This window comes from Poromitra crassiceps, assembly GCF_964638095.1.
Source record: "Poromitra crassiceps genome assembly, chromosome: 1".
In the NCBI taxonomy this organism is placed as follows: Eukaryota; Metazoa; Chordata; class Actinopteri; order Beryciformes; family Melamphaidae; genus Poromitra; species Poromitra crassiceps.
Window position 1 is genome coordinate 9,157,832 of NC_139623.1, and position 22,552 is coordinate 9,180,383.

The 22,552-nt window shown below is 46.1% G+C and overlaps 1 protein-coding gene across 1 annotated transcript in view; it reads right to left on the reverse strand.

Annotated features, from left to right (window-relative positions):
- Positions 1-7,298: 7,298 nt before the first annotated feature.
- Positions 7,299-22,552, reverse strand: part of pde11al (phosphodiesterase 11a, like) — a gene marked incomplete at both ends in the record, with an annotated part of 16,943 nt that continues 1,689 nt past the window's right edge. Inside the window, 19 exons of the mRNA XM_083649016.1 lie at positions 7,299-7,556; positions 7,685-7,768; positions 8,043-8,117; positions 9,463-9,526; positions 9,626-9,703; positions 9,921-10,021; positions 12,226-12,316; positions 12,411-12,520; positions 13,105-13,212; positions 13,645-13,791; positions 14,232-14,282; positions 14,819-14,911; positions 15,338-15,411; positions 17,446-17,521; positions 19,153-19,273; positions 19,841-19,905; positions 20,087-20,227; positions 21,046-21,135; positions 22,355-22,513. Coding sequence (XP_083505142.1) covers positions 7,299-7,556; positions 7,685-7,768; positions 8,043-8,117; positions 9,463-9,526; positions 9,626-9,703; positions 9,921-10,021; positions 12,226-12,316; positions 12,411-12,520; positions 13,105-13,212; positions 13,645-13,791; positions 14,232-14,282; positions 14,819-14,911; positions 15,338-15,411; positions 17,446-17,521; positions 19,153-19,273; positions 19,841-19,905; positions 20,087-20,227; positions 21,046-21,135; positions 22,355-22,513 — 1,986 coding nt within the window. The remainder of the gene's footprint in view (positions 7,557-7,684; positions 7,769-8,042; positions 8,118-9,462; positions 9,527-9,625; positions 9,704-9,920; positions 10,022-12,225; positions 12,317-12,410; positions 12,521-13,104; positions 13,213-13,644; positions 13,792-14,231; positions 14,283-14,818; positions 14,912-15,337; positions 15,412-17,445; positions 17,522-19,152; positions 19,274-19,840; positions 19,906-20,086; positions 20,228-21,045; positions 21,136-22,354; positions 22,514-22,552) is intronic.

Here is a 22,552-nt window from a genome sequence, read left to right on the forward strand (position 1 = left end):
GAATCTGCCGGTGGGCCTGACCCCACCTGCAGTGTCTCTGGTGCTTCAAGTCTCTGAGTGGGGCCCGCCCGGTCATGGCCGGACGCCCCTCTCTGTGGAAACAGATTCCTTCTTTCACTCTGTCTAAGTGAAACCGCTGGGCGGCCGAGATCTGGGGGAAGGGTGCACCCCCCCCGGTATGGGGCCAACCTGTCTCTGTGGAGTACCTTCTTGCCACCAAGTGGCATCTGCACTCGGTACACCACCTCCCCCATTCTCTCCATGACCCTGCATGGGCCTGTCCAGTGACAGTCCAGTTTAGGGCTACGCCCTTTTTTTCTCCGGGGTGTGTACACCCACACCAACTCCCCCCCCTGGAAATGGTTTCCCTTTGCCCTCACATCATAGTTCCTTTTTTGTTTCATGCCTGCTTTCTCTAGCTGGTCCCGAGCGAAGTTGTGAGCGGACTCTAATCGATCTTGTAGCCTCCTGGCGTACTCTCTCCCCGGGGGAGCGTCCAGTGCATCCGGTGGCTTGCCGAACGCCATTTCTGCTGGTGTCCGCAGTTCTCGACCTAACATGAGCAGGGCGGGTGTGCAGGAGGTGGACTCGTGTGTTGCGGATCTGTAGGCCATGAGGATGAGAGGCAGGTGCGTGTCCCAGTCTCTCTGGTGCTCCTCCGTGAGGATGGCCAACTGCTTTTTCAGTGTCCTATTGAATCTTTCTACTAGGCCATCGCTCTGGGGGTGCAATGCTGTGGTCCGTGTCTTTCTAATGTTCAGTTTCTCGCACATGGTGGCGAACACTCGTGACTCAAAGTTTCTTCCTTGGTCACTGTGTAGGGTCTCTGGTGCTCCGAACCTACTGAACATGCCTGTGACTAGTGCGTCGACCACCGTCCCCGCCTCCTGGTCGGGCAGCGCGTATGCCTCTGGCCATTTTGTAAAGTAGTCCATGGCTACTAGGACGTATCGATTTCCACTCTCTGAGCGTGGAAACGGCCCCATCACGTCTACCCCTACCCTCTCCATGGGGGCTCCTGCTGCTAGCTGTTGGAGCGGGGCGCGAGACTGGTCTAATGGCCCTTTGTACGCCGCGCAGAGGTTGCAGCGCCGACAGAAGTCCTGTACGTCTCTCCTCATCCTCCCCCAATAAAAGCCTTGTCTGATGCGACGGAGGGTTTTGCTTACCCCAAAGTGGCCCGCCCCTACTGTCCCATGGCAGCTCCTGCACACCTCATCTCTCAGTGTCGTTGGCACTACTTTTCGCCACTTGTTTTCTCCCGTTGCTGGCTCTTTCCAGCACTTCATCAGCACTCCACTGTTCAATCTCAGGGTGTCAAACCCTGCCCACAGCCCTTTGGTTGTGTCGGTGGCCCCCGCCACCTCCTCCCATTGCGGCTTCTGGCCCGCTTCTACCCACTGCAGCACTGGTGACAGCTCCCTGTCGTTTTCCTGGTGGCCCTTCCAATCTGCTGCTTCTGCCATCCGCAGTGTCTTGCACACTGGCCCATCTCCCGTGTGGTTAGGGCAGACTCTAGCGTCTTCTTGGAGCTCTCTCTCTCTCCCCTCTCTCTTCTCACAGTACACACACCCCCTTTCCGCGCAGGGTCGTCGTGACAGGGCATCTGCATTTACGTGGTGTCTCCCTGCTCTGTGCTCTATGGTGAAGTTATAGTCCGCCATTCTCTCTAACCAGCGGCACACCTGTCCCTCCGGCTCCCGGAAGGACCATAACCACTGCAGCGCTGAGTGGTCGGTCCGTATGGTGAACTGAGGCTGTCCCAGGAGGTAGTATCTAAAGTGTCTCAGTGCTTCTACGACTGCTAGGAGCTCCCGGCGTGTGACGCAGTAGTTTCTTTCTGTCTTATCAAACGTCTTACTGAAGTACCCCACCACCTGCTCCCCCTCCGGCCCTGCCTGGGACAGCACGGCCCGCATACCCCCATTGCTGGCATCAGTGTCTAGTAGGAACGGCAGTGCGGGGTCTGGTGCTCTAAGCACGGGGGTCTCGGTCAGCGCTTTCTTGAGGGTTTCGAACGCTAGGTGGCATTTTGCTGTCCAGTTGAAGTCTGTGTTCTTTTCTTTAAGCCGGAACAGTGGCTCTGCGATGTCAGAAAATCCTTTTACAAACTTTCTGTAGTAGGATGCTAACCCTACGAAGCTCTCTAGTTCACTTTTGTCTCTGGGGGTGGGCCATTCTGAGACTGCCCGTGTTTTTTCCTCTAGAGTGCGGATGCCCCCCTCGCCGATGCCATGTCCCAAGAACTCTACCCTCTTCTTCAGGAAGTGGCACTTATCTGGGTGTAGTTTTAGACCCGCCGCTGCTATTTTCTGTAGGACCTTTCGTAATGCTCCCACCGCTGCCTGAAACGAGCCCCCGTGTGTCAAGATGTCATCTAAGTATACGACGCATTCTGTTTGGGGAATGTCCCCCAGCAGTTTCTCCATTAACCGCTCGAACGTTGCGGGTGCGTTACACAGCCCGAAACTGAGTACTCGAAACTGCCACAGTCCTCTCTCGGTGCGGAAGGCGGTCTTTGGCTTGGCATCGTCGCAGAGGGGCACCTGCCAGTACCCACTGCGGAGGTCTAGGGAGGAGAACCAGGCTGACTCCCCCACTATGTCTAGTAGCTCCTCGATGACGGGCATCGGGTACGCGTCTTTTTTTGTCACTTTGTTCAACCCTCTATAGTCTACGCAAAATCGCATCTTTGCGCTATTTTTCTTTTTTACCAACACTACTCCCGATGCCCATGGGCTCTCTGACGGCTCGATGATCCCTGCCCTCAGCATGTTTTCTACAGCTTCGTTCGCTATATCTCTTCTTGCTGCTGGAACTCGACGGGGATATGATCTGATGGGCCGCGCCCCTTCAGTGTCTATTTGGTGTTCTACCAGGTGAGTGCAGCCTAGTTCATCGTCCGACATCGCGAAAATGTCTTTGTACTCTTCTAGTACTCTCCACAGTTCGTCGCTCTGTTGCGGTTCTAACCCCTCGCTCTGACGTTGGTGTAGTGTCCTGAGCATTTCTAACCTCTCTCTCTGTCCCTCTGCCTGTTGCATTGGCTGAGGGCAAGTGTTTGGAGGTGGGCTAGGGGCGTGGTTTTGGGGGGGGGCTTGGCCTGCTAGGTGGGGTTCATGCTCTACGGTGACGCGGTACACGGTGATGTTGTTAACGTTAGGCCGTTCCCTTGGAACGGTGGGCGGGTGGCTCATTTGGACTACTGGCCCCCCTTCAAATGTCAATGTGCTTTTTCCTAGGTCTACTGTGCATTTGTTCATCGTTAAGTAGTCTTCCCCCAGGATGCAAGGCCCCGCCATTTCTACCACCCACACCGGAAAGTCCACTGTCTGTCCCCCCACTGTTATCATTACGTGTCCCCTCCCCCTCATTGGCATTAACTCACCGGACACTGTTCTTAGCAGCTGTGCTGCTGGCTGCTCCAGGCGCATCCCCTCGGGCATCATGTTGACGTTCACCAGCGTCGCCGTACACCCCGTGTCCACCAGGGCGGCGCAGTATCTCCCCTGTAGGTAGGCTGGAACATGGCAGCCGTTCATCGCGCGCGGCCCGCTCTGCATGTTGACAGCTCCGGCGATGTCGTCTACTTCGGGGCACGGCGGAGCCCCACCTCTCTGTTGCTGTCGGTGGGCTCCCTCCTGCGACGCTGTGGCTACGGGGACTGTGGCATCGTAGACCCGTCTCGCCCCATCTGGACGGGCCCCGTACCGTTTCCCTGGTTCCACGCTCTCCGGCGGCAGTCTGCTTCCCGATGACCGGGCCGTCCACATCCCCAGCAGATCATGCTCCCTCTAGCCCAGCTGTTGTTCCGCTGGGTGGGCTGTCGAGCGGGGTTGGGCTGCAGGGTCGCTCTGCGGAGCAGTTGTTCTTTGAGCTGTTGTACTGACTCGGACAGTTCTTTCACCATGTTGCCTTGTTCTGCCAAAGCCGTCTTCCACGCTGGCTCTTCTTGTATCGGGCTTTCCGCTGCCATTCTCACTACGGGGACAGCTCTCCCCTCTTCGCTGTTCATGGCCCAGCCCTCCACTGTCTCTCTTTCAAACGCCAGCTCTAGCGCTATTTCTAGTGTCTTTGGCCGTTGCAGCATTACTTGCTCTCGTAGCCCTCGCGGCGCGATAGCCTGGACGAAGTAGTTTCGGGCTAGCTCGTCCAGTGCTTCTGGCGGCAGCCGGCTGTATACACGCCGGCTGAGGATCTCAATGTCTGTGGCTAGCGCCCGCAGCGACTCCCCTGGTCGTCTACGCCTGTTACACAGTTCTGCGACCATAATGCCTTCTTCTTTGCATCGTCCGAAACGCCTCCTCAGGGCCGCCATCACAACGTCTAAGTCTTTGGTATCTGCCATTGCTGCTACACATGTTATAGCTTCACCCTCGAGTGACATTACCAGATGACTGGCTCTCTCTCCCCTCGACCAGCCATTCATTTCCGCTGCTACGTTGAACATTGTGCAATATGGCTCCCATTCGCCTTTACCGTTGAATTTTGGCGGGGTGATTTCCTTTCTTCCTTGCCGCCCGCCGTCCTTTGTCTCCTCGACCCGTGTCCCGTCTTTGTCTCCGGTTCTCCGGCTAGCTTCACCGGGCTGTGGCACAGCCTCCATGGCTACAGCGGTGTTGTCAACCCGCTCGATCTTCACTCTCACCGGCCTCGGCTCTTCCGCTCTCTCCGCCGCCTCGTTAGCCTGCCTGCTAGCTTCTTTGAGCCGCGGGGTAGCTTCCGTGGCTACGGGGATATCGCCGTTTAGTTCGGATTTTATCATCACAAACCCCAGGCTTGCTGCTGCTATCCCCGCCTGGATCTCTGTGGTAGCGGCCGCGTCTACCCAGTCTTCTTCCTCCTCGGATGCTTGGTAGTCCGCCCCGGCTCTTTCTTTTCCCGCCTCCCGTTTGAGTCTTTGCTTCTCTTTCTTCAGGAACTTGTTAACCATCTTGCCGATTCTGGAGGTAATTCACCGTTTTAAACTTCTGACGCCAATGTAACGTTCTTAGTACTTCATGAGGCAGAGGCTTCTTGCTGGTACAGGTTCTTTATTCACAGTTATTCATATTTACAACTCTCCGCTGTTGTCATGCTCATAGATAGCTGCTTTCCCCTAGGCAGTGCGCGGAGACTGACGCGCATGCTCAGTCTCCCCCCGGAAGTGGTCCCACAGCATAGTGCTCCCCAACATAACACTCCCCCACACAGTTCCTATCTGTAGTGGAGACACTACCATTGCTCACCACTATGTGTGTACTGCTGATTCGCTACAATATATTCCATTCTGTGAATAAAACTACCAAGTGTGCACATCATAGCTTCGAAGACCGTACGCGTTTAATGTATTCATAATATTATGGATTTGAGTAGCCTATAGTTCATGATCCATGTTGTTGCATTCATCTTTCTCCAACTCTTCCCATCAAACTTTACTATATTGTTCACTACAGCAGAATTATTCGCCAAAATATAGAGTAAAGTTAAATAACAATCAAGAATGAGTAGCCTAACCGTAGTCATAGAAATCATAATGATTTTAGTTACATAAATGAATAAACTACAAATCACATTGTGGCTCACCTGGTCGCACGTGTTTGACGCGTACCACAGAGGCTCGGTCCTTCGCGTGGCCAACGTGGGTTCGAATCTGACCCGAGGTTCTTTGCCGCATGTCTCCCATCTCTCTCCCCACCTTTCCTGTCTGCCTACTGTCCTATCTAAATGAAGGCGAAAATGCCCAAAAAACATAATCTAAAAACAAACAAACACACAAATCCCATGACTGTAAATTATCAGTTTCCATGCCAAAGCATTTTATTCACAAAACCAGTGGAGATAGATTTAAAATCAGTCTATCCATTTTAACTGGAATTCAACAATTTCTTGTTTTCTATTACATGTAAGTATGTAGCTTTTCTTATTGGACAAATGTATAAACAGCAAGAGAAGATCCCAATAATGTCTTGCATAAATATAGAGCCCGTTGAAAAATAATAAAAATATTAATTGTGATACAGTCTGTGGTTGAAAATAGAGACCTATATTCTCAACAGCAATAGTGCAGCAACAATATTCTCAATATTCAACACCTTCAAGAGTATTTCATTAATTTCATGCAAAGCAAATCTCATATGGCAATCAAAGGCATCAAGATAATGTCACATCTACACCAATGTGATACATGCATTTTCTTAATCAACGCATCAGCATGCTATCCAGTCAGGATTGTAAAACACTGTGATGATTCATCGCAAACAGTTGACAAACAAATGGGCACCATTTCTGATGTATGAGAATCTTGTAAGTTTTATTTTGGCATTTTCCCTACTGATCTGTAATTTTCTATGGTCCTTTAAGTACCAAGTGACTGTTTTCAACTATTTCAAAAACAACGCAATGTCGGTTGCATTTTACCAGGCAAGTTTTGAGTGTTTTCAGGAAGGGGATTATACACACAAAAACTCATTCTTAAGGAAACTGCTATCAGGGATCAAGGATTTGAACAGCTTCCTTACACAATCGTGGTCCTCTAACCATTAGACCATCACACTTTTTAATTCCTGAAGAGATTACTAAGAGATACAGGTTTTCATCCAAAAGTAGCAATGCACAGTATTGATATAATAGCGACATGCAATTCACAGAACCAGTTAACAGTGCACCGACAAAGATGAACAATAATGCCATGCAACCAAAGACTTGGGATTGAGGTAAGAAAGCCTATGAGGTGGGAACATTCAGGAACAAGATCATGCTCCAGTCTACATTCATAATGAAAATCTATGTGAAACAGAGAGAGAGATCAATCACAGTGATTCCTTTTTTTCTGTAAAGGCATTCAAATGGGTTTGTATTTCTGTTCCCTTTACAACACATTGATAAGTGGCCCTCTTTGGTTTCAACAATGGTCTATACATCTCAATGAAGAAAAGTGATAGTGATAGATAGGTAGATAGATAGATAGATAGATAGACAGATAGATAGACAGACAGACATACAGACAGACAGACAGACAGACAGACAGACAGACAGACAGACAGACAGACAGACAGACAGACAGACAGACAGACAGACAGATAGACTGGGAACTGATTCCATGCCTGAGTTTAATACAGTGACACTTGGGAAACCAAAATGTTCAGTAGGTGAAAACTTTACCCAGATTTTGGATAATTTCAGATTGCACCTGTTATAAATTCACAGGATATGGGGGAAGAAGCCCATGCGAGTTATTTAGTGGATAAACTCTTACTTCACTTTGATTCTTGCTTCACTCCTCTAAGAGCTGTCTGGCTGTCATGTTGGACTGCACCTCAGATCCCCATCGCACTAGAATTGGACCCAAACTCGGCATTGTCACCAGACTTCAGGATCTCTACGAACTCTGGCTCTTGATTAGTTTCTGCATCTTCTGTTGACTCAGGATGTTGACCTGGTTCAGGGGTCATATTGGACACTGAGGTGCTATCATGTGTCTGCTGATCGGATGAGCAGAGCTCCTGCCACTTGCTTCTGTTGGCATCTATCCTGTCGACCATCGGCTGCAGCTTCGTGTTCAACTTCGCCAGTGCCTGGGAGAGACACAGTTCAACACACATGATGATCTCTCAGATCTGGGAGAATTAGCAAATACCAAATAATAATATCACAATTATCGAAATTAAGATATGAAATGAAGTTTTCCTCAAGGGTTATCTACCTGGTAAAGGGGTTTACAGATCCCATCAATCCACTCCAGCTGTAAGGCAGGTAATTCATCCTTGCGATTGCGGTCAAATATGGCCTAGAGAGGTGATAAGCTTCGGTTATTATCATCCACCATAAAAATGCCTTACTCAACTGCAACAATTGTTTGACAAAATACCTAGTTTGAGTCCCCAGGAGGGATAGATTGTGAATTAGATTAAAATCAATAATAATTGAGTATAAGAAGAAAAAAAACTTTGTGCAAGCCAAAATGATCATGGTAGGAGTTTAGCTTTGCAAGCTCTTCATACAACTGGACTGTAAAATGTGAGTGGAAGTTGAGAGTTTGCATGTTGTGGCTTTGTGCTTACAGCTGGAGTCAGCTTCAGCTCAGACCGCTCCCTGTCACCTTGTTCAAAGAATTCACTGGTCACCAGCTCTGCAACCTGGGGATATCAAAGGACATCATCATTCTCTCTATGAAGAAACAATGAGGTAAGACTCCTCACATCAAACTAAGCACTCAGAGCCAGAAAGGCTGTGAACTAGAGCTCAGTCAGAGCTTTTTACTCTACACACAGTAGCAGGGTCTGTCAGGTCTGGACAGCCATCGCTGCCTTTGCTTTCCAGACATCATCTATCTATCCTGCATTGATCCTCAACTGATACTGCAGTGGCCAAGTTTTTCAAATGTTGTGAAGTAGAAATAAAGGATTTTCTGTTCTTTACATGGCATTATTTACACAGTCCTACGTGACATTATCATTATACATTATCTGCACAGTCATTGTACTATGTTCTTTACATGGCATTATCTGCACAGTCATTGTACTATGTTCTTTACATGGCATTATCTGCACAGTCATTGTACTATGTTCTTTACATGGCATTATCTGCACAGTCATTGTACTATGTTCTTTACATGGCATTATCTGCACAGTCATTGTACTATGCACAAATCTGCCACAATGCCACCTACATTTTGATGGCTCCAAATCTTCAAAAAGCACAGCTTGAAAGCACAGATATTGCCCCAAATTGTATCAATACTGGAGGGACATCCGGACAGAGATCAAGCAAATCATGGGGGGTAGACCTACTACTAGAGCGACCATTCTTTATTTTGGGAGAGACACCAGAGAATATATAACTAATAAAAACCAGTCGCATCTACTTGGGGTGTTGCGGCTGATCGCAAAGAAGATGAGCACAGTGTCTTGGAGAAATGTAAAGCCACCAACTGTCTAACAATATAGAGAAAGGCCAAACAGTGTATTTGATGGAAAGCAACATCTAAACTCTATCTTAAGGTCATGGCACACCAATCAACGATTCTACAGCAAACATGGACAGACACAGACAAACACAGATGTTTGTTTGAGGTGCCATGGCTATCTTGTTCAGAATTGTTTGTTTGGAGATGTTTGGTCAGATTCAACATTCAATCCTTGTTTGTCAGTGTTTAGCCACATTGTATTGTCCAACAACTGCCAACAAGATGGCAGTTGTTTGGACAATGTTTGGTAGGTGTGCCATAGAGAGACAGAATGAGGACATTACTTCTCTTGGGTGATTGCATAGTGGTCAGAATTGGGTTATTGGGGTGCCTGTGTGTGTGTGTGTGTGTGTGTGTGTGTGTGTGTGTGTGTGTGTGTGTGTGTGTGTGTGTGTGTGTGTGTGTGTGTGTGTGTGTGTGTGTGTGTGTGTGTGTTTATGTTTGTTTGTTTGCATATGGTAATAAAGGTGAAGTGCAAAAAAAAGCATGTGAGATGTTGGGGTGGAGACTCAAACCTGTTTGGATATTTCCCATGGACGAGTGACGGCACCCAAATCACATGCTGTCATCAACATAGACCTGTTGACAGCACCAAAGCTCATTTATATTGCTTGTTTTGCTTTAAAAAAATAAGGTGATTTTTGCAAAGGAGATTTTATTTTGTAAAGTAACAGATACCTGAGAACCTCTCGGTGTCCTTCATCTGTCCAGCTAAATTCTCCAGACAGAACACACTCAAAGAAGGCAGTCCTGCGCCTTAGAATGCAGAGACAGTCAAGAACACAAGAATTGTACAGAGGCAGAGGAAAGTCTAGTTACAGAATGTACTCCCAAGATAACATTTTGCACACATATCTTTAATAAAACAAAAAATATGCTTCTATTCTATTTTATTTCAGTTGTAATAATCTAATCATCTGTAATAATCTATTTCAGTTTTACTATTTGGCAAACCCATTTTAAGTACACTTACTGAAAGTGCAAAGTGAGGTCTGTTGAGAGAATGGCCTGCTTCAGTAGTTGCATCATGTTGCTGTACTCTTTAGAGCAGAGGTTGGCAAAAATATTGTGGCCCTGTGGGGAAAAAGGCAATACACACACTAAAGTATAGGCGAAGATACAAGAGCAGGGAGGTAACTCTGCCTACAATGTCTTCGTTAAGATGATGTATTGGTAAACTCATCTTTCACTGTCAGTGAAGATCCCATTAGCAATGTTAATGAGCAATGGGTATAGACTTTCTCTGCCCTCTGTTCAAAGAAATCGATGGAGAACAGAGTTCCTGGTGATCAAACTAAGATCTGACCTACACCTGAGACAAAGCAGCCTCATTATGTCAGCAGTGGTCACTGGCTGCTGGCAGCCACTTTGGGTTGAGCAGTCAGGCTCAAACCACCCACCCACCGGCGCAAACCACCCACCCGCCCACCGGCACCATGTGACAAGGAAAGTTAACACCCGCCCACCGGCACCATGTGACAAGGAAAGTTAACACCCGCCCACCGGCACCATGTGACAAGGAAAGTTAACACCCACCCACCGGCACCATGTGACAAGGAAAGTTAACACCCACCCACCGGCACCATGTGACAAGGAAAGTTAACACCCGCCCACCGGCACCATGTGACAAGGAAAGTTAACACCCGCCCACCGGCACCATGTGACAAGGAAAGTTAACACCCGCCCACCGGCACCATGTGACAAGGAAAGTTAACACCCGCCCACCGGCACCATGTGACAAGGAAAGTTAACACCCACCCACCGGCACCATGTGACAAGGAAAGTTAACACCCGCCCACCGGCACCATGTGACAAGGAATGTGACAAGGAAAGTTAACACCCACCCACCGGCACCATGTGACAAGGAAAGTTAACACCCGCCCACCGGCACCATGTGACAAGGAAAGTTAACACCCGCCCACCGGCACCATGTGACAAGGAAAGTTAACACCCGCCCACCGGCACCATGTGACAAGGAAAGTTAACACCCGCCCACCGGCACCATGTGACAAGGAAAGTTAACACCCACCCACCGGCACCATGTGACAAGGAAAGTTAACACCCGCCCACCGGCACCATGTGACAAGGAAAGTTAACACCCGCCCACCGGCACCATGTGACAAGGAAAGTTAACACCCGCCCACCGGCACCATGTGACAAGGAAAGTTAACACCCGCCCACCGGCACCATGTGACAAGGAAAGTTAACACCCGCCCACCGGCACCATGTGACAAGGAAAGTTAACACCCGCCCACCGGCACCATGTGACAAGGAAAGTTAACACCCGCCCACCGGCACCATGTGACAAGGAAAGTTAACACCCACCCACCGGCACCATGTGACAAGGAAAGTTAACACCCGCCCACCGGCACCATGTGACAAGGAAAGTTAACACCCGCCCACCGGCACCATGTGACAAGGAAAGTTAACACCCGCCCACCGGCACCATGTGACAAGGAAAGTTAACACCCGCCCACCGGCACCATGTGACAAGGAAAGTTAACACCCGCCCACCGGCACCATGTGACAAGGAAAGTTAACACCCGCCCACCGGCACCATGTGACAAGGAAAGTTAACACCCGCCCACCGGCACCATGTGACAAGGAAAGTTAATTATGCACCAACTCATTTGATCCTTCACTTAAAAAGGATCCAATTCAATGGAAATGCTCATTTTCAAGTTTCAAGTTTCAAGTTATTTTTATTTGGGCATCTGGGTACCACCGCGGAGACCCAGGTTCAATTCCCGGCAGCGGTCCGACTGGGTCAGACGTTCCTACAGACACAATTGGACATGTCTACTGGAGGGAAGCCGGTGGGGGTATGAGTCCTGGTCGCTGCACAAGCGCCTCCACTGGTTGTTCGGGGGGGGGGGGGGGGGGTGTTCTTGGGGGGGAGGGGAACTGGGGGGAGCAGCGTGATCCTCCCATGCGCTATGTCCTGCCGGTGAAATTCCTCACTGTCAGGTGAAAAGAAGCGGCTGGCGACTGCACATGTATCTGAGGAAGCGTGTGCTAGTCTACAGCTCCCCAGATTGGCAGAGGGAGTGGCGCAATGACCGGGACAGCAGGGGGAATTGGCTATTGGGGAGAAAAAATGGGAGAGATATTTTTATTTTATATTTAGGAGTGAGTTTACACACATTTGTTTTATTACACAGTAACAGACACAAAAGGAAGATTCCCAATAGCAACTGATGTGTACTGTATGTAATGTATGCTCCAGACTGACTTATGTAATGCACCACTGGTGAACATATAAGAAATATGGGTCCCACCTCACTTTGTAGGATCATGACTGCATGGTTGAAGTGATGATGCTCCAGTGTGGCTGACGTCCCGTACAGCAGTGCCAGAGCAGAGCCTATCCTGCAGGGGGAAACACAGTGGACCTAAATCCACCTGAGACACCTCCCTCAGCAGCACTCCTCAGTTGTACCTCAGTTGTACCTCAGTCACTTACTTGGCCTGAAATGCATTGTTGGTGCCTCGGTGGTCCAAATCATGACACAGACAGCCAACCATCAAAGCCAGTATCTCTGCATCAGACAGGATCTCCTGGAAGCCGGCTGTCTGCAGAAACCAAAGAAAATTATTTTTAGGTAAAAAAATAAATTATATTTTGTGTAAATAGTCAAATCTCAGCAGCCTATGCAGCCCATCTTCTAGTCAAAAAGCTCCACAGTAGTATGTCACCAGAAGTGGCGTGGATGTCGACCCCAGCATTCATTCGCTGTTCATTCTGTTAATTTCTGTTAATGCTCCATTTGATATTCAATTTGTTTGCCCATCTGACCATCTTAGAAGGGAGATCCCCTCTCTCCACGGGGCCCTTCCCAATTTTTCCTATACATGTTTATGTCTTTTTGTGGGAATTTTTGTATCAAGTGACATGTATCAAATGACTTTTTTTTACCAGCAAGATTGGTGGCTGGTGCAGTCAGATCATTTTGAGTAAACATATCATGAAATAAGCTTGATAGATCTGGAAACAAGATTAAAAAAAACTGCACAGCTTGTCATTTTACCATATTAATTTGTGTGTTTATAAAGCATTTTCAGGCAGTAACTGTGATGATGTAAATAAACATGCCATGATTTGTGATTTGACTTGAAACTTAACATGTCATGATTTGTGATTTTGACTTGAAACTTACTGTGATCATAACGAACATGCATTGGGACACGTTGAAGGCGTGCCTCCAGTTGTGATAGGCTACTGTTCGATAGTTCTTCCTCACAGTCAGAAGCCAGCGACACAGAACCTGAGAGAGGAGAGATATGCACGGTGGCTCAGTGCTCAGCACTGTCACCTCACAGCAAGAAGGTCATGGGTTCGAATCTCTCTGTCCTTTCTGTCTGAAGTTAGCATGTTCTCCCCGTGTTTGCGTCGCTTTCCTCCGGGTGCTCCGGTTTCCTCCCACAGTCCACAGATATACTGTGTTTGTGTAGTATCATAATGTAATCTCTCAATATGTAATCTATGTCTAATATGTATGTAACCTATGTTGTGTTGACTGTGCTGATGCTATGTTGCTGTGATGCTGCCCTTTGAGACATACTTGTGATAAGGGGCTATAAATATCATTGAACGATAAACATAACTGAACAAAGTCAAATGTCAAACTGTGTTGTGTATATCAGGTATACTCCTATGAACAGGTGAGCACATGTACTCTGTACTCTGGGGGCCTCACCTCATAGTCCATTTTAAACTTTTGGACCACACCAAGTTCCAGAAACATCCGGAGCGAGGCAGTGATCATGGCGTCATTGTCCAGAGAGAAGTCGTTGAAGTGCAACTCATCAATGCCCAGCTCACTGCTCAGCGGGATCTTGGCTGCCTTCGGGAAGGAGGATAGAGCTGTCAATTGTTAGATGATGTCACCGATGATGATGATTGATGATGTCAGTGCTGTTGTCAACAGAATTAATTCATTAGAAAAAAGTGATCATGCCAACAGTGATGACATCGTCTTCAATGATGACATCATCACTGTTGGCATCGTCACTGTGGCATCATTACTGTTGACAACAGCGCTGACATCTCCTATCTTCATCATCATCATCATCATCATCATCATCTGTGACATCATCTAAGATCAATCACATGGCCTCAGTAAAGCAGGAAGTGCAGCAATACAAAACAAATCTGTTACCAGGCAACAGACAGGCAACTGACAGGTACCAGATTTATAGTGTTTTCGTACAATTCTGAAATTCAATACAGTGAGAATGTGTGAGTGTGAACATTGCCTTATTGTTCTTTCTCACTCAGGATTACCTTGAGCCTGTCAACCTCTACCTTGGAGCAGGTAGCGTGATAAGACAGCATCTGAGACAACACAAATATTGGACACAATAATTAGCTACGGGAAATGGATTTTGCTACTGATGTATGAATATTAAAGCTGCACTACTGTATCATATGCTCTACCTACTGTGTGTGTGTGTGTGTGTGTGTGTGTGTGTGTGTGTGTGTGTGTGTGTGTGTGTGTGTGTGCGCGTGCGTGCGTGCGTGCGTGCGTGCGTGTGTGTGTGTGTGTGTGTGTGTGCGTATGCGTGTGCGTGTGCGCGTGTGTGCGCACGCGCGCGCGCGTGTGTGTAAAATGATCGACCTTCTGACAGAACAACACATTCCATGCATATGTATTTATTCTAAATTAAAATGTCTGAAATAAGTATGGTAGAGAAGCAGAACGCTGTTTGCTCAGGAGGATAATGGGACTGATTGCCTGAGGTTAGGTACTGGGCAGGTTAGGTACTGGGCAATGGAGCGCCATGCAGATGAAGATGAATGCCTGCGGCAGATTTACTGTACGAACTGCTCTGTTAAACTTTGTTTTAATCCCAGTGTTTCTGTATACTCACATCCAGTGCTACAGACTGCTTGGCCCAGGTCTTTTTAACTTGATTGTACATCATTGTGTTGTTGATTCCAAGCCCACAGAATATCACAAATGCCTGTGTACAAAGGAAAAGGGGGAAGAGAAACAAAATATGAAGAAGCTAAATATTTGATGTGGTGTGGTATCACTGAACACTTCATCATTTCAACATCATGCCTATGCTTTAGCTCTCATATAGACAAGACTAGCCCTTTAGACCAAGCAGTAAATACATTACACTTTTGAAATAATGCATAAACAGTTGTTCATATCAACAACATGCACCAGGAAAGCCCACAAGATAATGCTTTGTTTTTTTTCTCATAATGTATACCCCTGAAGACATTTTACCCCCAATTTTGCATAACTTTAGTCCAGACATTGTCAACAATTTAGATGCTTTTAAACTGCTATTCAGCATAAAATTGCACAATTGCAATACAACACTGTACACCCAAACAAGTATTTTGTGCATAGCTGCAAAATAGTCAAAAACATTCACCTCAAACAGTCTCTGATCTGCATCATTGAAGGTTTTCCTGTCCAGAATTTCAGAATTCAGAATTTGAGCGACCCCTACAGAACATATATCAATCAGCATCAGCTTTATTCGCCAAGTATGTACACATACTGTACAAGGAATGTGAGTCCGGTTTACGTTGCTCTCAATGTACTCACACACACACAAAAGCAAAGGGACTGTATGCACAGGCAAAACCAAACAAACAAGGACTGAGGATGGACATACTGTAGTGTAGGTAAGCCTAAACATTAGCTGCTACAACAATGACAACAACAATAACAAGAAGAAGAAGAAGTGAGGTATAAGGTATAAGGTATACATACGTATAAGAAAGGGTATGTATGATTCAAGATGCAAGATTTTATTGTCACATGTTGTACAAGTACGGACGTGTGAAATTCTTGTGCTGTGTGCTCCGTTCACTTACAGACAAGGTGCAGTAGGTCAATACGTACAAAATCACAGCAAACAACAAATACGAGGGATCAGCCGAGCAGCATTTTGGTTAAAAAAAACACGTCACTGGGTGGCAACGGCAATGGAACCCTATGGAGCGCGAGCTTTGAGCGTCTGACTCTAGCCAGCTGACCGTGTTTACAATTTAAAACTGCAACAGTTCACACAACTTTAACATGACATGCATATATTATACATCAAACTCTTGAGCAACTTCTGCTCTCACTCAGAATGTCAAAATATAAGCGATGTGATGTATTCTTCTTGAGATATTAACGTTTGTTTGGCACAACTCATACTAGTCAACTGCCGTGGGGTTACGCATTTTTGGGTGGCAGTGATGTCACGCTGATTCGTCCTATCCACCTTATTTCTAGCGGCCATGATGCCTATGTGTTAAATGGTAAATGGTAAATGGCCTGCATTTATATAGCGCTTTTATCCAAAGCGCTTTACAATCAGTAGATAGTCTACATTCACCCATTCATACACCAATGGCGGCAGGCTGCCACGCAGGGTGCCTACACACCATCGGGAGCAAGGAGGGTTAAGTGTCTTGCCCAAGGACACAACGACAGCAGCTGGGAAGGAGCGGGGATCGAACCGCCAACCCTTGCGTCATTGGCCGACCCGCTCTACCTCCGGTGTGATCCTCCCAGCCTTGTTGCTGACAGCTTGACACCCGTCTGGGCGAACGGAGCAAATCACTAATCAGGTCCAGCTTGGCAAAAATCTCGTCGATAAATATCCCTTTAAGAGCGCAGTGTGCAGCCTACTGTGGCTAATGTTAGCGGCTAGCTAGCAATGTTACATGGCAGTAAAACGCCACTAAATGACCACATTGATTTAACTTTTAACAATTTCGAGTAATACAGACTCCCAGCGTTGGTTAGTTGTTTATAACGTGACTATATCTATAACTTTTATAACGTACTCCAGTTTCCGGTTTATAATTCGGCTCTGCAGCCAAAGAGTATAACAAAGGAAATCGCAAGCTGCAACAATAAGTCACGTTAAACCGGAACTTGTACCCACAATTATTTGTACAGTGGGGCATTCAAAAATAAGGTGGATAGAGCACACAATCACAACAACAACAACAACAACAACAACAACAACAACAACAACAATAGGGCAATAAGGCAATAGTTAAATAGGGCAAACAATGTACATTCTATGTATACCACACTGGAACCAAGTGTCACCAGGACTTTAAGTCAGATATTGCACAGTTATCATATTTCAATTTGGGTAGTATGTGTGAGGGTGAGGTGAGTGTGTATGTGTGAGTGTGAGGGGAGTGTGTATGTGTGAGTGTGTGTGTGTGTGTGTGTGGGGTGTGTGTGCGTGTGTGGCGGGGGGTAATTAATGACATGAGGCAGGTGCTACAGGTTGCACAGGCATAGTTCTGTTGCTGGTTTAAGTGTTCATGCTGGTGATCAAGTGACTGGTTTAGTGTTAATCAGAGTGATGGCCTTTGGGATAAAACTGTTCTTGGGCCTGGTAGTTTTGGCATGCAGTATTCTATACTTAAACTTAAACTTAATTAATTACTTTTTTTGGTTGACTGCAACATGAAGAAGCGTTTTCCAACGAGATCAGGTAACTAATTGTCCTGTAGGTCAACCTACCAATTATCTGATGAATTCGATTCCAGATAGGGACACACAACACTGATCTGATGTGAAACCCTGAGGCTTGATCCGCCTGAGGAGAAGCGAGGAGAAGAGATTGTGAAAATGGGACAAGAATGAGAACTGTGTGTGTGTGTGTGTGTGTGTGTATGTGTGTCTGTGTCTGTGTGTGTGTGTGTGTGTGTGTGTGTGTGTGTGTGTGTGTGTGTGTGTGTGTGTGTGTGTGTGTGTGTGTGTGTGTGCGTGCGTGCGTGCGTGCGTGCGTGTGTGCGTGCGTGCGTGTGTAGGAGTTAATTTATAAGTGTTAATTTTTCAGTGACACTTATTCAGAGATGGTATATACAGTAAGTGTTGATTGGTGTGTTGTCTCATAGAGCTGATAGGGTTCTGGAGCGGCTCTTCAACACTAACTAGAAGTAAAGGAACAGTTCATCCAAAAATGAAAATGATGTCATCATCTACTCACCGCCATGCCAGCTGAAACAGCAGGATGAAGTGACTGAGGGGGCAGTTGAAGATGGTCGTGCCAGTTTTTCCCTCACCAACATTTTGCCTAAATTTGGAGCATTATGGCACCCCCTTCCCAACCAGCTAGCATGACATGGTTGGTACCATGTTGTCTGTCTGTTATAGCCTATCAAGGTCATTAGCCTCTGGGGCTCTGGCTGCAGCTGCAGCTCTCTCCCCGGACTAGGTCTGAGGACCAGAAACCGGATAATCCTCTGAGGTTTTCTCTCTGAAGTAACTAGTAACTAGCACAGTTACTATTTTAGTAACTAAATATAATAAGTTATAATAAATTATAAAAATAAAAATAAATAAATAATACAGTTACTCAATTTGAAAAGTAATTAGTTAGATTACTAGTTACGGCAAGAAGTAGTTAAGTTACAGTTACTAGTTACTTAGTAACTAGTTACTCCCAAACTGCTAGTTACTTAGTAACTAGTTACTCCCAACACTGCTCTAAGGTGTTCTAGTTTCATATATCTATACTCTAGCTTTAAACATGAGATGCTACAGTACATCAATGCCATGCCACGAGGAGTAGAAGAGGAGTTCAACTGGGAGGGCAGAAAATACAACTGAGGGGGCCACGCCCACACTAGTCCCCCCCTTGGCGTCGGGCCTGTGTAACACAGGTGTGAAGTTTGTCCATATAACACACAGGGAGATTGAAAACCAGTCACCATTGACTTCAGTTGTGAAGTACTGGCTTACTTAGTAGTGAAGTCATTATATGCTATCTACACACCAAAACATGGGAAGAGAAGACTGGGCCGACAAAATACAAGCTACCTGAGATATGTATCATGGTACAACAGCTGCTTGGGAGCAACGAAGGGCTCCTTTCAGAATCTCAAGTGACTGAGCTTGCCTGGGACCGCGTGGGATGGAGGAAACCTGATGATGATGATGATGATGATGACTGAAGTCAATGGTGACTGGTTTTCTCTGCAGTTGTGCTGGCAACCTCACTGTGTGTTATATATGGACAAACTTCACTTGTGTCTCAACTGGTATGAGGGTGAGTAGAGTAGATGAGGACAGAACTTTCATTTTTGGGTGAACTATTCCTTTAAATTAACTCTGGTGGGTGGAGATTTATACAAACACTGACACAGTGTTGATTTTACAATCTCAAAGTTAAACACAAGGGTGTCTAAAAATGTGCCTGTGTGATTCAGACTAATAGGTCCACACCTCAGCATCAAAACGTGGGTCCTGACAGACGTCGCTGATGTTGACAGGCAGTCCTGTGGAAGCCACCAGCTCAGCAATGCTGTTATTGATCAGCCAATCAGAACACGACAGCTTCTCCATGCTGAGGCGGCCAATAACACAAACAGGAGACAAGGTTCTTGGTACAGACGCGTATACATTCAGTACAACAGCAATACATCGTGAGCAAATATATCTTTTTAAACAGCTCTATTAGTACTTTATCTTTTGTTGTGCCCAAATGCACTGTTGAGATGTCTGTCTGTCTGTCTGTCTGTCTGTCTGTCTGCCTGTCTGTCTGTCTGCCTGTCTGTCTGTCTGTCTGTCTGTCTGTCTGTCTGTCTGTCTGTCTGTCTGCCTGCCTGTCTGTCTGTCTGTCTGTCTGTCTGTCTGTCTGTCTGTCTGTCTGTCTGTCTGCCTGCCTGCCTGTCTGTCTGTCTGTCTGTCTGTCTGTCTGCCTGTCTGTCTGTCTGTCTGTCTGCCTGTCTGTCTGTCTATCTGTCTGTCTGTCTGTCTGTCTGTCTGTCTGTCTGTCTGTCTGCCTGTCTGTCTGTCTATCTGTCTGTCTGCCTGCCTGTCTGTCTGTCTGTCTGTCTGTCTGTCTGTCTGCCTGTCTGTCTGTCCGTCTGTCTAAATATTTAATGACGAATTAGGAAATGAAGAAATTCACCTGTTGTCACGGTCCATGTTGCATAAGGGAGACATGAGCTCAAACGTCTTGGAGAACTTCACCACCTGTAGCAAGACACCAGTTACATTTGTGTGCAACAAAAGGAGGAAAGTCTTGCATCAGAAAGGCTACAAGGTTTCATGCGAAAGGCATGTTTGGCCCAAATATGGCTGCTGAACTGCAGAATGGCTGGAGATCTGTAAGACAGGGCAAACACAGACACGGATCAGGAATCAGAGGTCTCACAGGTGAGTGGATGTCTTCGAGGAGCAGCACAGAGCAACGTTCACACTGTAGCAGGGTCAGAGCTCTCTGCATGATCTTCCTGACGATCTTCTCCAGGTCAGTCTGCTCCTCAAACAGGTCGTTCACCACCTCAAGCAGAGCCTGAGGGCACAACAAAGGCCAAATGCCGCTGACCTATTATGCTCATTGCACAAACACATACAGTTATTTATGGCCATATTTATGACACAACATCACACTGATGGAGGGTACATTAGGATCATTTTACAGACCAATACTAAACAAACTGTAAAGTATTTTGGTGTGTCTACAGAGAAATTACATTATATTACCTGTAGGTTGCCACCAGTGTTGGGCAAGTTACTGAAAATTAGTAATTAGTTACAGTTAGTAGTTACTTGTCTCAAAAAGTAATTGAATTACTTTACAAACTACTCATTATAAAAGTAATTGGTTACTAGGGAAAGCAACTTTTGCTTCACTTTCAAACGTTTGCTTCGATTATCTTATTAACGCACACACCTTATTTGAATGTTTCTGAGGCACAGTGTGGGACAGGAGGACATACTGTCAAACTGTCTATCACTGTACCTGCATGGCATTATTTGGCATACTTGAACATTTGCTTATTGGGGAGGCTCTGGCATGCAGGTGCGGCATGTGAAGCATTTTTGCCGGGCAGGGAGACGGCTTCTCTCCGCGGACGATGTCTGATGATCATAAACCGGATAATCCTCTGAAGTTGTCTGCTATTTTCATATCCTAAAGTCACTAAAGTAGCCTAATTAGCCCATTTAAATTCCAGAAATGGTAATTGGGTTACTACATTTGAAAAAGTAATTAGTTTACTAGTTACTGCAAAAAGTAGTTTAATTACAGTAACTATTCCCAACACTGGTAGCCACTGGCTAAGGAACCACTATTCACCCTTTTAAAATACAGAGTTGTTGATCTCTCACCCTACTCCTCTCATACTCCTTGCGAGACTCTGAAAACAACTTGGCATTGGAGATCGATATTCCACAGAATGGCAGATACATCTGCAGCACCTGCAGGGGTCAAGTAAAGTAATAGTCATGGAAAGGTGCTGAAGGGCATGCATAATCTATACGTGTTAGTTATTTTTGCATGATCAATAAAAGGACATGTCGTAAGGATTGGGAAAGAAATGTATGTGTGTGTGTGTGTGTGTGTGTGGGGGGGGGGGGTTATGGGGGTTAGAAAAGCATGATAGAGAGAGAGTAGAGCTGCTTCTCTATACAAATTTGTCTCAAATTGGTTCACTGGTAATGAAGGATTGATTTGGAGAAAGAATGTATTTAGAAAGATATCAAGGGCCCTTAAATGTGTAAGTGAGGTATTTTTTCCTACTTTCAACTGCGTTGTTGCTCAAAGGCAGCCACTTAAGTTGTTAGCTACAGTATTACAATTTTAATTGACAAAACTGGAGATGGAAATGTGATTTATTTTGTCTCTTATTTAGACTCAGACAGCACTCTCAGTCCGAAAATCAATCCATGTCAATCATACATTTAAAGGTTTCTGGGATTACTACAAACAAACAAAAATGTTTCTTCTGAACTTAAAGGATATGTTGAGAAATAATATGATTTCCCAACTTCATTCTGCCACCTTGTGGACAAAGTGTAACTTTGCAATGCAGCTGGACAAAGGAAAAAGAAAAAGGGGGAAGTCAAAGTGTAATGATTTCATACAGCATCCAACCGTTGCCTGTACAAATTGATGTTCCTATCCCAACGCATTGATGTTTTTTTATCTTGATTTATTTCTCTCTTACTTTGCCTGGGTGGGTTGAGCACTGTTGTTTTTTTAATGTCCTCCTGCTACATACTCGAACGGGAAGCAATACTTTTTCACAGCTGGAGGTGCCCAATAAATTATTTGCTCAGCTACACACTGCAAGGATGAAAATGCATGGCTGTGACAGAGTAAATGTAGCTACAGTATATAGTTATATGTATATTTGAGTCATTTTGAGTAGAGTAGTAGCTCGGGCAGCAATTGGAAGTATATCACTCAGATGTGATGCCTTAAGTGTGCATGCATTGCACAACCAGACATGTTTACTGATGCTCCACAACCTCTAGACAATAGAAACGATGCCCCTCTTTTAATTTTTCTCTAGTATCCTGCTTCCTTGGCAACTCTTTGTCCCTAATATGAAATTCAGTGAATGAAGTTATAAATCAAAAAGTAAAATAAAATAAAAAACCGTCAGTGTTTCTCAGCAGAGATACAGGATCTCACCTTCTCATCGTCCTCAGTGAAGGGAGCGCCCATAGGGTTTTTGTTGATTGCTTGTACAACACCTATGACCTCCCCATCACTGTTACAGATGGCCATACACAGGATGGACTGGGTCTTATAGCCTGTTAGCTTGTCTATCTCATCACTGAAGCGATGGTCCTGGAATGTGGACACGCACACACACACACGCACACACAC